We start from the raw sequence: 14,727 nt of genomic DNA, 5'->3' as shown, positions 1-14,727 counted from the left end.
ACTAGCTAAAAAGCCCTTTATGATGTCTTTATGATTTATTATTGCCTTTATGTTTTATATTTTGTCTTATTTTTTATATATTATATTTTAAAAGAGACTAAAGTTTTAGAAACTTTAAAACTTTACGTTTTCTGAAAAAAAAAACGTTTTCTGAAATTATATTTTCGGTTGGAACATATTCAATATCAATAACTTTCTTCTTATATAAATCTCTTATGAAATGATACTTGATATCTATATGTTTACTTCTAGCATGAAAACTCGCATTCTTCGCTAAACATTGGGCGCTCTGGTTGTCACTGTAGATCATCAATGTTGGCGCCGTCTCGAAACCCATCTCAGATATCAGCTTCAGCACGTAAACTGCCTCCTTAGCTGCTGTTGAAAGCGCCACATACTTAGCCTTCGTGCTACTGAGTGCTATGATGCTCTGCTTCTTCGACTCCCACGAAAACGCTGCTCCAGCCAAAAAGAACGCCCAACCACTGAACGATTTGCGGTCAGAACAGTCACCTGCCCAGTCTGCATCCACAAAGCAGTGAACAGGCACACCAGTTCGATCAAAGTGCAGCTTCAAGCTCGAAGTTCCCCTTAGGTAACGAAGGACGCGTTTAGCGGCCACCTCATGTTCCTTATGGGGGTCACTGCACTTCTGAGCCAACTTTGACACACAATGAACAATGTCCGGCCTCGTAGTCATTGCTAGGTACAGCAGTGATCCAATAAGCGATTGATACTGCTTCTGGTTGGCTCGTGGACAGTCTTCCAAAACACATAGGTTCTGATAACCAACCTCCAAAGGCGTTGCATTCGGCTTACAGTCTTCCATGCCATAATCTCATAACAGCCCGTCGATATACTGCTTGTGGTAATTGCCACACTGCCCGTCTCTCCATCCCGCTCGATCTCCATGCCTAAAAAATGTTTCAGCTCTCCGCCATCTACTACTTCGAATTCCCGTGCGATTTGAAGTTTTATGTCGACAAGGTCTTCTTTTATGGAAAAGGCAATAATTAGATCATCGACAAATACAACAATTATGTTAAATTTTTCGCCGTTGTTCTTGGTGTATGGCTCACTGGGACATTGTACAAAACCAATACGCTGAAGAATACTGTCCAATTTCTGGTTCCTTTCACGCCCACTCTGCTTCAGACCGTATAAAGACTTGTGTAACTTCAACACCCTTTTTGGATACGCTGTGTCCACGAACCCTTCCGGTTGCCGCATGTAGACTACATCTTGTAGGTCGCTATTTAGATACGCAGCTGAGACGTCCATTTGATGCATAAACATTTTGTTCTCGACAGCCAGTGCGATCACCAATTGGATAGAAGAATACCGAGCCACTGGGGAAAATGTTTCTTTGTAGTTTATGCCGTACTCCTGTCCACAACCTTTTGCAACTAAGCGAGCCTTGAACCGTTCCACGTTGCCGTACTGGTCTCCTTTAACCGCAAACACCCATTTGCATCCAATAGTTCTCTCGCCAGGAGGAAGATTTACAAGACTCCATGTATTGGTGAACTGTAGTTGAGAATACTCCTTCTGCATCGCAAGCTTCCATTCTTCAGCCTGTATCGAGTTCAAAGCCTCCTTGACTCCACTCGGTACTTGGACGTCGGCAACTCCAATAGCGTTAAGCATATTGTACTCCTTACGTGGTCGTCCTGGCCTTCCAGTACAAATTATCTTAGGCCTACCTGGGCCTCGCTGAACTCGTTCGACACTATCAACCAACTCGTCTTCACCATCTTCGGCTCCCAACTGTCCGTCCCTTGCATGATCTCCGTCATTTTCATCGTGACCGCCATTTATCTCCTCACCAAAAACGCTTCCGTTTTCTGCCAATTCTACTGTCGATATATCCTCGGTTTTTGTTATATCGTGCTCAAGGAACAACACATCTCTGGCTTCCTTGATAGTTTGCGTATCAGGATTGAAGAGTCTATACGCTTTGGCAGTTTCTGAATACCCAACCAGGATATGCTCTATTCCTTTCTGAGAAAATTTTCTTTTCATTGTCTTGTCTAGCACAATTGCCTTTGTACCAAACACCTTAAGATGGGATACGCTGGGCTTTTTCCCAAACCATGCTTCGTATGGAGTCATGTCTGGCAATGTAGACGTTTCTGATCGGTTCCTCAAATACATCGCAGTCATTATCGCTTCCCCCCACAGGTACTCGTTCGCATTAGCGTGAACCATCATGCTTCTTGCCATTTCCACTAGCGTCCGATTGGCACGCTCAGCCACGCCGTTTTGCTGTGGAGTATGGGGAACGGTGAGCTGCCTCTTAATCCCATTGCTTACCAGGAAGTTTTCGAATGCTCCATTTATGTACTCTCTACCATTATCGCTCCGTATAGCTTTAATCTGCTGCCCAGTTTGCTTCTCAGCCAACAACATAAATTCTTTGAACTTCTCAAACACTTGGTCTTTTGTTTTAAGCATATACACCGATACATAACGCGTCTTGTCGTCTATGAATGTAGCAAAATAACGCGCTCCACCTTTGGAAACTGTACTCATAGGACCGCACACGTCCGTATGGATCAGCCCCAACACTTTGTTCGAACGATTTTCCGCCACTTTTGGAAATTGTTTCACGCATATCTTGCTTTTCGCACAAGTCTCGCAAACAAAGTCATTCGTGCTACCGGTTACTCCGCGTAGACCACAAGTTCTTTTCGAATCATGGATTTTAAACTTTCGAAATTTAAATGTCCGAATCTATTGTGCCACGTTATTACTTGATTTGTTTTTCTTTTTGCAGCAAAAGCCGTTTTGTTTTTATTTTCGAAAATAAACAAGTCATTCTGTTTGTTTGCTTTTAATACCGTTACGCCGTTCTTATTATTGACACTAGCACTATTTTTCGAAAAACTTATTTCGAATCCGTTATTGGTTGCTCTCGACACTGAAATAAAATTACACTGAAGGTTTTGTACGAACAATACATCAACCAATTCAATAATGTTTTCTTGCCAAAACAGTTTTACTGTTCCAATGCCTTCAGCCTCAATGTAATTTTCTCCAACCAGCATTATTTTTTCCTTATGCTCACGAATTGAAACAAATAACGATTTGTTTGCACATAAATGGGCTGTTAACCCACTGCCAATGCACCAAATATTCTTCGTTAGTCCACTTTGGCTCGCTGCGGCAGCGAAAACCGAGAACGACTTTTTGTTCTCCTCGCGTTTGCTCACACTATTGTTATCCTTTTCTGATCTTGCGTTTTTCTGTTTTGAGTAGCACTTTGCCGAAACATATCCGTAACGACCGCAGTTCCAACATTCCACATGTTTCCTGTCTTTCTTATGCTTGGGCTTTTCCTTTTCGGCATGCGACGAGTAGATTTTCTGTTCCGCTTTATTGTCCATTTTGTCTCACACTTTTCGTCGTTCTCCCTCTTCCAGCAACTTAATTTTTAGAGAAATTAAGGAAGGCAAAGAATCACGCGTCTCCATAGCAATTACGAAATTTTCGTACGAATCCGATAGGCTGGACAACAAAATTATTACAAGCATTTCTTCTGGGACTGGTTGATCGATCTCTTGTAATTTCTCGATGACGTCATTGAAATTACTCAAATGCACTGTGACACTGTCTGACTCTGACATCTTCATATACAGCAACTGTTTAAACAACTGTATTTTACGCGCTGGTCCACTAGGCATGTGAACACTAGCCAGCTTTTTCCAAGCTTCCATCGATGATTTGCAGTGTTTAACATAGTTAATCTAGGACGGCTTTATACACAACAAAATACTCGCGAGGGCTTTTTCATCCTTGTTATCAAAATTTGCCTGCTCTGCAACCGTTCCACTTTAGTTTTTAATTTCACGACCACACACAATTGATTAAAGTTCTGAGTGTACCAGCAGACTTTTCATTTGCACTGCCCACGAACTATAATTGTCACTATCAAGTTTTTCTATTGAGTATTGCGAACTCATCTTGTTTATCTTGTTCATTAAACACCACCGAATCTCTAATTATTTTATAATATTTTCGACTATTACGCAGTAGTTTTCTTGCTGGTCTGGGCTCATAACCTATTCGGTTTGACGATTTATTAGAGACTAAAAAATGCTGCACGCAGGCAGAACCAGAACTTAAAGAGGAATGATAATTCGTTACTCGTTACTTTAGTGTATAACATAAGAGGAATAAGATATACAGTGGTGCATATACAAATATTTTCAACACATATTTTATAATAATATGGCAGTAAAATCCCATATTCGATAATATAGATTTTGCTAGAGAGAGAGCAATAGAGTTCAATGAAATTGACGAGGCCAATTATCGATTACCGAAACAAAATGAATAGTTCATATTCTTATTGTTAAGATTGGATATCATTTAATAGATGCAAAGAATAAAATAAGTTTTTTGATTTATTCAATGGTAGGCTTTGTTAGATAATAGCTTTTTGAAAATTTTAATAAAACGATATGATTTTTTTCTTTATATATTATGAACTTACCCATAAAACTGGCCACGTGCAAGGGAGTTAAACCGGATTCCGTAGTAGCACTTATATTGGCTCCTTGTTTAATAAGTATCTCGACTACTTTAATGCGATTCTTCTTGCAGGCAATATGAAGGGGTGTAAATCCATTGAGAGCACGGGAGTTTGAATTAGCTCCATAATCAAGCAACAATTTTGATACTTTTACGTGACCGCAGTGGGCAGCCACATGAAGTGCTGTTAAATAATCAATAGTAACCTCGTCTACTGGAGCTTCTTTATCCAAAAGTAAACGAGCTGCTTCATCATGCTCTCCCTGAGCAGCCATATGAAGCGCAGTCAAGCCATTCCTTGTTTTTGTCAATATAGGAGCATTATTTTGCAACAATAACCGAATCACATGCATATGTCCAGATCGAGATGCACAGTGTAGTGGGGTTAGACCGTCCCGAGTTGCAGCATGTATGCAGGCACCACGTGAAAGCAACAAACTGCATATTTCAGATTTACCCCATTTACTCGCTACGTGCAATGGAGTAATGTTATGTTTTGCTACAAAATTAACATTAGCATTCCAATCTAATAACAATTTGGCTATGTCTACATTTCCATAATGTGCAGCAATATGTAGGGGTGTAAATCCTGATTTAGAAACAATATCTGCATTGTGATCATTTTTTAATAACAACGTAGCTGCATTTACATCATTTTTCTTTGCAGCAATATGAAGTGCTGGAAGACGGACCTTACCGCGTGCATCATTCTCTAAAAGAACAGTAACTACTTTCTCATGACCTTGCTGCATTGCTACAGCCAATGGAGTAAAACCATCTTCAGTAGCCAGTGAAGAATTAGCACCATGTGCTAATAGCATCCGACAACAAACTTCATGGTTTTCTTGTGCTGCCATATATAAAGGAGTGAACCCATTAGAAGATTGAACGTTTACATTTGCGTTATTTAAAATAAGCTGCTCAATTACTTCTAGTTGTCCTGCTAAAGAAGCTATATGCAATGCAGTGTTTCCTTTTTTGGTTGCATTATCCACATTGATACCTTTTGCTAACAACTCACAGCAAATATCAACATAACCATCTTTTGCAGCTAGATGAAGAGCATTCAATCCATTCTAAATAAAATAAATAAATTTTCAAGTTTCAAATTTATTGAAAGATAAGAAGTTTTCTTACCGCGTTGCAGCAATTGATGTCTGATATTTCTCCACTCTTTAAAAAACTAAGTAATTTATCAAGGTCTCCACCGCGGGCAGCACGTAAAAAAGAAATAGTCCCATCATTCTGTCAAAAAAAATTTTGTTTTTACAAATATGAAATTACCTTCGTTAGGCACCTTCGATCGGTGCTTAAAGGGTTATATACCTTTTTTATTTTCAAAAAATCGAACATTTTTTTATTGCTTTATCTTTAAGAACAACTCCTTGAGAACATTTTCCCAAATTTTCATAGAGATTGGAGCAGTAGAAAAAAAATTACAGCGCTCCTAACCGCGCGCCTTGTCGCCGCCTTGAACTCAACTTGAAACTTTAAACGCGAAAATCTCGAAATGGGTTTTCTTGAAAAATGACTTTGCGGTGACATGGATTGGCGGAAAACTACTGAACCGATTTACTTCAAATTTTTTTTTAAATGTTCATAATGAAATTCTTCTGTGCTTGAACGATCGACTTTTTTTCGCCGAAATGCATTTTTTAGTGAAATTTCTAGAGACCAAAAAGTTAATTTTTAGCATAAAACGTTCCCGTATGCATAAAAAAACAAAAAATTTTAAAACCGATCGTTCAAGCACAAGGAATTACACTTAACTAATGAAATTTTTTTACTCTTATGGTTTTAGTTGACCTGTTCGACCTGGGGATCTGTCACCGCAAGGCTCTAAAAAAAAAAAGCCCCTAAGAGAAACAGCCACCCCTTAAAAACTATTTAATATTTTTCCACGAAATTTTGCACAAACATTGTTAATAAAGTGTACTATCAAAAAATTAAAACATCCGTGTAATTAAATAATTGCTACATACCTAAAAAAAAATCCAAACTTTCCTCTTTTTCTTCGACAAAGAAGGTATATAACCCCTTAAGATATTTTATCACAGTTGTTAAAAATAAAAAACTTATGTTAAGCTCCCAATTTTATTGCAAATCGAAACAAAAAACTCAAATAAACATGAAATCTGCGAAACTCTCATACCATTGTAAAAAGCAGTGTAGTTATATAAAAGTTACATAAAATAAAAACAAGAAAAAAAAAGCTAACTTCGGGTAGAGCAGAAATTGATATACCCTTGTAGTTAAGATCCTTAAATCCTAATGAGAATATCGCTGTTATAATCTTAATTTTGAAAAAGTATGAACACCAAAAACCAACTTCAAAAACACCTGTGGGTGTAAATATGTGGGTGCTCGACACATATTCTATCATCGGCGTACTCGTGCAAAATCTTATATCTGTATCTTTTGTCTATTTTAGATCTACGCGTAATTACGAAAAGACTGACAGAGCGAAGGACGGACATGGCTATATCGACTCTGCTGTTGGTGCTGATGAGGGATATATAAATTCACATACATACATTTAAAAAAAAAATTGGTTTTTCGCACGGAGTCCAGTAACTGACCACCCCTATATACTTGAGCCGCTGGGGCTTCATGGGATATCGCAAGGGCGTAGGATCCTGCATGGGGATCCCCTCTTGTCCCTCTGATCCCCCTCTATTATTCTCGACGTTCCATTTGATTTTGAATCGTTCGCGACTGATTGTTTACATTATCTTACATCAAAAATAAATATATAACTAAAAACTTTTTTCTTGGAAGGGAGTTTCGGAACCTTATTTTGCAATGATGGAAAACATAACTTTGGTGACACCGCCTTGATTGTGAAACCGACTCAATTTTCTTGATTTATGTTTTTAAAAACCATTTAAAGCTTTGCAAAATATACAGTAAAATAACATTGCAGGATCAATATCAATGCTGTCGTCTGTGCGCAAAAAACTTTCATTTATTTTTTGGCGAATATTTCAGCCCCTGTTTTGACTTGCTGTTTACCGTGCATTCACCCCGTTATATATCACATGCACAGTGGAACATGCACTTTTATTTTTATTTTTTAAATATCAATTTTAAATATAAAGAATATGGTTTATAAATTGGTGCTTTTCGGGCAATAAACATATCATTCGAAAGAAGGGTTTGTGCAAAGTTTCAAATCGAGAGCTTTATAATTGAAAGACTAGTTTGCGTAGAAACAGACAGACGGACATGCTCATATCAGATATATACTTTATAGGGTCGGAGATCACTTTTGACCAAAATTATAATACCCTCTAATGACTTTACTAATTAACCATAATTTACGCGTAATTACCAAGGAAACAAACAAAACAATAAGTGATGAGAAATGAAATGCTTAGTTGATTCTTTTCAAAAAAGTTTATTTGAGTGCACTGTATACAAGCTGCGTGTTCTCGGATTCACTGCTAAAGAATAAGTGACTTATTTACTAAATGCGACGCAGCGCCATAATCCGTATACAGAAAAGCTAGGAAAAAGAACTAATCCATAAAAAAAGACGACGCGTGGATCCACGCTGCCGTGGTTATACATATAAAAGTATACCTCAACCTTCCAGCAACATGAACATCATTCACATTGAATATAGCAACTTCGGCAGAATAGATTTCGTTTCTCACCAATAAGGAGAATAAATAAACATTACGCTAACATTATTTAAGCATTAACTTTAAACCGATGTGCGGCTGCCTGACCCGACAGGAACCATGTCCGATCGTTCAGTTATGTGGCAGCTATAGGATATATCCTTATGAAATTTGGCTGTTCCGACTTATATACTACGTGCCAAGGAAAGAAGGTGTGTGCAAAGTTCCAAGTCGATAGATTTTTGAACCTGAGTGATTAGTTTGCGTAAAAATAGACAGACGGGCATGCTTATATCATCTTAGAAGGTGATCTTGATCAAGAATATATATACTTTATAGGGTCGGAGATGACTCCTTCAATGCGTTGCACACATTTGACCAAAATTATAATACTCTCTGCAAGGGTATACAAAAAAAATTCACCCAGCTCAACCTCAACCATTGCGAGGCAGCACAGTCACTGCTGTGGCGGTCAGAAACGAGCAGACACAGATAGTCCTTACCTCGGAACCGTACAAGAGTATCCCAGGCTATCAAATAGCTTCAAAAGTTCCGACGTCGACGGAGGTGGCCCCTCAGGTCATAAGTATATCCAGCGAATGCTTCTTTCGGCTTCGCAAAAATTAATGGTGTTCCTAAGGAGTTTGGACGGCCTTCAGAGTGGAGAAGCGGAGCTATGAACGAGGACTACCAGCCTCCTGGAGGACTTCGCGACTCTGAACGTGGTCTTGCCCAATTGAGGTCAAAAGGTGACACATAGCAAGGAAGGGCGTGATACGATGATCGAAATCACCTTTTGCTGCAGCACATTAATAAAAGTGCGATTGGGAGGTCAGTGATTTTTTTACTTTCAGCGAGCAACAAGCCATAGACTTCACCCTTGGAGGGGTAAGTATGAAACCGATTTCGTAGAGGACAATGAAGGGAAAGCCTTTCAGCTATTCAGACGTTCGACTAGGCCCCATCATCCTCCCCTGAAGGATCAGCAAACGAACTATCGAGATCAATAACAGCTTGCTGCGACTGTGCCATGCCTTAAAGGAAACCGAGCAGAAGAGGATGAACAGTATACTCGTTCCACTACAACATCCAGCGATTAAGGCTGCCTGCGTTCAAGAAGACGATATAAAAAGGCAAGGAGTACTGAGGACCTTAACATCAGAAAGGAAAAGTTCAAGGCAACAATGAGGGCCCTGAAACTGGCTATTAAAGCCAGCAAACGCGAGTGTTTTAAAAATATCTAGAACGGGGAAGGGGTGGACCCATGGGAAACCTCCTACATGGTCGTCATAAGGAAAATTAAAGGGCAGGAACGCCGTAGGCCCACATGCCCTACTCATCTAAAGAGCCTTGTTCTTGGCAAGACACTCCGCACGAAGAATCAAAAACATACGAGGTGATCGCGAGTGTTCCGCAAGGATCAGTTCCTATGGGTAATGTTGGACAAAAGGTTGTCCTTCGGATTGCAGAGGGAATACGTTACCAGAAAAGCAGCAGGAATCCAAGGAGCACTCTCACGGATGCTGCCAAGCGCTAGAGGCCCAAGCCGGAAGACGGGTCGTCACATAGGTCTTAATGTACTCAGCGCTGAAATGGACTACTTCAGTCCGAAGACACCATGGGCTTACGAGAAAGCTAGAGGAATCCTACAAACTTGCGGCGCTACGGTTTATTTCGGGCTTCATAAAAATATCGGAGGAATCTGCTCTCGTCCTAGCAGGAAGAAATCCCCATCGATATTTTGGCAAATGAAGCGGAAGAGATCTACGCAGGAGCGGTGGGATTCATCGTAACGTAGGAGGTATCGTGCCACATCTGGGGCACTACCCGCTCCAGAGCAGCTAATAAATGTTATGTGTAGCTCAGAGTAGCATACGAACTGGGTATGCCAGTTGACAGCTCACACACAGGGCGACTTAAAATGTTCTCTAAAAAAACGTGCAACGCACATACATACATGGCGTATGATTTATGTTTAAAGCATCGATTTTCACAAGAGCTACCTAGAAAATGGGAGTTTTCATTAATGGGTTAATTTTTAAACTTTAAAGTATTAATAAAAAATATTTTATAATATTTAATAATTTAGCTTTCATTTGCTGAGAGGCATAATATATCATACCGATGATTGAAAATGCTACGCGTAGGCACCGCATAGAATGAGAGCAAAGAAAAACAAATCCCAAAATACGGTGCTTTTATACGTGCCGATTATCAACTCCACTAAATTTTAAATTTTTAAGGTTCTTCCGTTTATGTACATACATATCCGTATGTGCATATGTATGAACATATTTACACAAATAAATAATGGTATTGATCAACTTCAAACTTCCGTGTTTTTGAAGATAGAATCAGTACGAAGTTACAAGTGACTTTCTATCTTTCGTCAGTTGATCCGACCTACCAAATTGCACAAAGATCGGCTGACTATATCTTATAGCTGCCATATAACTGAACGATCGGAAATGGTATTTGGTAAAAATAAAAAAATTTAAATTTATAATTATTTGTACAGCCCCACGACATTATAACACAATATAAAATCAAAAAAAGCTTATAGCGCATTAAATATACATATGTACATATGTATATATATACTTCCTAATACATATGTACATAGTATGTAGTTTTCGTACTTTCATTGCATTTCGAATTTAAAATTGCATTTAACATCTTTGGGAACTCAAATGTCTTCGGCTTCCCGATTTATTCCCGACTATTTACTAAAAAATGCTGCACGCAGACAGAACCAGAACTCGTTACTTGTTACTTTAGTGTATAACATAAGAGGAATAAGATATACAGTTGTGCAAGTTATCCAACACGTAAATACAGGCCACTTATGGCTTTTATAAACAATATTTTCAATCTTGCCTTTGGCTTTGTCTTTGGCTTTCCACATATGAATTTTATAAACAATATTTTCAAACTCTGCATTTGCTTTCGGCTATGTCTTTGGCTCTGAGGTCCGATCTCGGTTCCCCATAAACAAATCAAAATCAAAAGTAAACATCAGCTTCCCTCCGAAGCCCAATCAATTACGCCCTTTGCGTTTCAAGTACCCACCAAATTGCATCGATCAGCTTAATCAAATTTCACAATAAGATGCGACATTTTTATCTTAAGCCTCTAATCTAAACACAACTGATGGCAGAGGTTCTTTGGATCAAATTTAGAATTAAGAAGTCAGTCCCTTTTTGACCGAGACCGCGAACGCTTGACAAAAAATATTTAAGAGAAATCAAAAGTGTCATGTAATAATTACGTTTAATAAATAAAGGTTTAACACCAAGTTGTTTAATTAAAAAATAAAATTTACATTTTTTTAATTCACCAACAATTTTGGTCCAAAGTGAGCAACGAAGTGAAGAAGACATCTCCGACCCTATAAGCTATATATATTCTTGATCAAGATCACCTCCTGAGTTAATATAGGCATGTCCGTCTGTCTGTTTCTACGCAAAGTAGTCTCTCAGTTTTGAAGCTATCGACTTGAAACTTTGCACACACCCTTCTTTCTTTTGCACGCAGTATATTATTCGGAACGATCGGGATCGGCCTACTATATCGTTTAGCTGCCATATAACTGATTGATCGGAAATGGTATAACTTCGGTGTTTTTAGAGTTAGAGAGTTCAAATGAGAGCTCCGGTTTTAATTGCAAGGGTATATTAACTTCAGCTCCTCCCGAAGTTGGCTTTTCTTTCTTGTTTTGAATGTCACAGCATGTGAGTTCGAGTGAATTCTTTTCAATTTGAAATAATTTATTTCGTCTGATGCTATGAGTGAAGCTATGCAGATGTCTATCGCATATGCAACAAATAAAATGAAAACAGAAAAATGGCTATGAAATGATAAGAATAAGATAATTTAGTAAAAATTAATAATAAGAAAAACATATTTTAATTTTAAATTTTTGATACAGAAAATTCAAAAACATGGTTCCATGTACATATATTATTTTCATTAAATTTATTTTTTCAGAAATTTTGGTATCAAAACCAGGGACTTTAACGGTTATAATTAAAAAAGCCAAAAAAAAATTGATTTTTAATAATTAAAATTAATTTTAATCATAAGTATCAATTTTTATATAAAAATTACGCAAGAACTTTTATTTTCAATTTTTATTATATAAATTGAAAAATCAAAACATTCAAAACATTTTCCAATAACTTCTTTTAACTGGCGCTACAATAATTGGGAGTGGGCAAAATTTTGACAAAGTTCCAAATCGTTCCATTTTTATGGTGTCCGAGATCAGTGGTGTCACTTTTTTCTGAGCAAAAAAAGCTGGATCAATGAAAAAAAAAAGCTAAAAAAAGCGGAATACCAGAGAAAAAAAGTTAAGAAAAAAACTGATTTTTATAAGGCAATGTACTGCATGTTATTCACTAATAAGCCCTCAGTTCCACTTAACATAAAATATATGGGTAATTCTCTAACGGATATCATTACAAAGAAACCAAAAAAAAACAATAATGTACAAAAATTAAGATCTATATTATATTTAAGATGTCGTCAATATTATCATCATCATCAGTTGGATAAAATTTCTTGTCTACAATTGTAGATAGGCAGCTGGGGTGTATATTATAGTTAAAACAGCACATATTGTGTCGACGCAGCCCGTACCTTAAATTTTAAAATTTTAAATTAATTTATAATTTTAAGATACAAATTAAAATATGGACCTTATACTCAGTATAGCGTTTAACGTTTCAACGCTCATGCTATTTCGAATTTTCGTTTTTATTAAATGTACTTGGCTGAACACCCGCTCGACGTCGGCATTCGACCAAGGCAGAACTGCATTTGCAGAGCAACTGAAGCCAATTCCGGAAAACGGCAGTTTCCGCCAGAATCCCGATATCTAAGAACTTCAGCCCAGAACTTAACAGTATCATCGACATTTTCCCACTCTACCAGGGTTATGTCGTTGTACAGTCGTTCAATTTTATCTATATTAGGAGTACCAAAATACTCAAGGATTGGAGAGATTTGTTTCTTTTTGATTTTTAAAATATTTTCAACAGAGAATGCATCAAAAAGTCAGAATTTCCGCTGCCCGCTGTTTTCATATTTTTCCCGCAATCACGCTTCAAAAAAACCCAGATCTGACGGGAAAAAAGCGGAAATGACACCACTGTCCGAGATCCACGCGTTTAAATTGGTACAAGTTTGTATGGTTATGTAAATGTGTATATAAATGTCTATATCTTCTTTAAAAATCGGCCGATTGCACAGTGGTCGATTTGGCGTCGCTAGCGGTATTAACTTATGATTTTCAAATTTAAATAAACGTTAATTTAAGTTTACCTATCGATAAAATACACCTTGATTAGATGCTAATTGATGTTTTCTAAGCTCATCATTTAGCTGATAATCAGCTGTGAACTGTCAAAGTCAACATATGTTTCAGCAGGTGTTATATACAATTTTGGCGCCCTTTTGCTTATTGGTTGCATATTTGAATAAATAATGCAATTTACGTTTTTTCTAGTGAAAGTTTGGTTTTTAACAACTATTAAGGTATGTGCTACATAGAAAATCTGTGCTTGTCACGTGTCTTATATGTGTTACTTATAAATTGTAGTGGATATTAAGTGTATTAACAGTGCGCGGGACAGAGCGCACACCAGTCTTTCGTGAAATAGAACTTAACAGATTCACCTGGATTCACTCTGTTTCCAATGGTTGTTAAAGTGTGAATCATTATCTGTCCGAAATGTCAAAAATGAAGTGCGTATTCCTGCGTATCTACAAGATATTTCACTCCTTAGGAAGAATGTCAGTGTCGAAGCGCGCACTTTTCTTAGTATGGCACGGCGAAGCGATCCCCACTAAAAAGATCTTCGTAATGGAAAACTTTGCATTAGGAGAAGTTTGTAACAAATATGATTGTAACAAAAAGGAGCTTTTCGAAATTGGGAAAAAGCTGCGCAATTTTAATAGTAGGCTTGTCAAGAAGTGGAAGAAATGCGATAGAAATAAGGCAGCTTTTGAAAAAAGTAATAAAGGCTAGACACGCCTCAGGTGTTGATGGAAAAATCATCATTTAGAAATGTTGCCGCCGAATCGACCACTGGGGATTAGGCAGAATTAGTTTGGCAGAATACAGAAATAGTTTGGCATCAAAAAAAGAAAGACCATAACCATAGACAGACCACAGTTTTGTTCTCTTATAATGAGCGGTTAGGGTTGGCGTGTTCAAGTCTCAGCTCGATAGAAACAATATTCGATGTTAGGCCATTTATTTGACAATACGGCCCAGTGTGTAGCGTCCCTCTCTTCATTTGTGTCATTTTCTACTCTCTCACGACACTATAATTCATCATACTTTTGAGATCTTTTACCACTATTCCTTTTTTGGTGGCGACACATACATACATATAAAAATCAATTTAACAGTCCTTTTTCATTATATAAAATGAATAATCTATAAGTTGTATGGTTAATGACATTAAACATCCATATGCACATACACTCCGTTTCACTTAAATAGCACACACTATTTTTAATAATTATGATATATCCTATAGCTGTTGTTTTCTTTTTGTCGACTTAT

The 14,727-nt window shown here is 37.7% G+C and overlaps 1 protein-coding gene across 5 annotated transcripts in view; it reads right to left on the bottom strand.

The window, feature by feature from the left end:
* Nucleotides 1-14,727, bottom strand: part of Ank (Ankyrin) — an 82,364-nt gene that overhangs the window by 58,014 nt on the left and 9,623 nt on the right. For all 5 annotated transcript variants that reach the window (XM_070282445.1, XM_070282446.1, XM_043213319.1 and 2 more), the window contains 2 exons: nucleotides 5,671-5,778; nucleotides 4,496-5,609 (listed from right to left, as the gene is read on the bottom strand). In XM_070282445.1, coding sequence (XP_070138546.1) covers nucleotides 4,496-5,609; nucleotides 5,671-5,778 — 1,222 coding nt within the window. Of the gene's footprint in view, nucleotides 1-4,495; nucleotides 5,610-5,670; nucleotides 5,779-14,727 lie in introns of those variants that run through there.

Source organism: Drosophila bipectinata, chromosome 4, assembly GCF_030179905.1.
Source record: "Drosophila bipectinata strain 14024-0381.07 chromosome 4, DbipHiC1v2, whole genome shotgun sequence".
Lineage (NCBI taxonomy): Eukaryota > Metazoa > Arthropoda > Insecta > Diptera > Drosophilidae > Drosophila > Drosophila bipectinata.
Note: the sequence above shows the minus strand (reverse complement) of the source record. Positions and strands in the feature narration are given on the sequence as shown.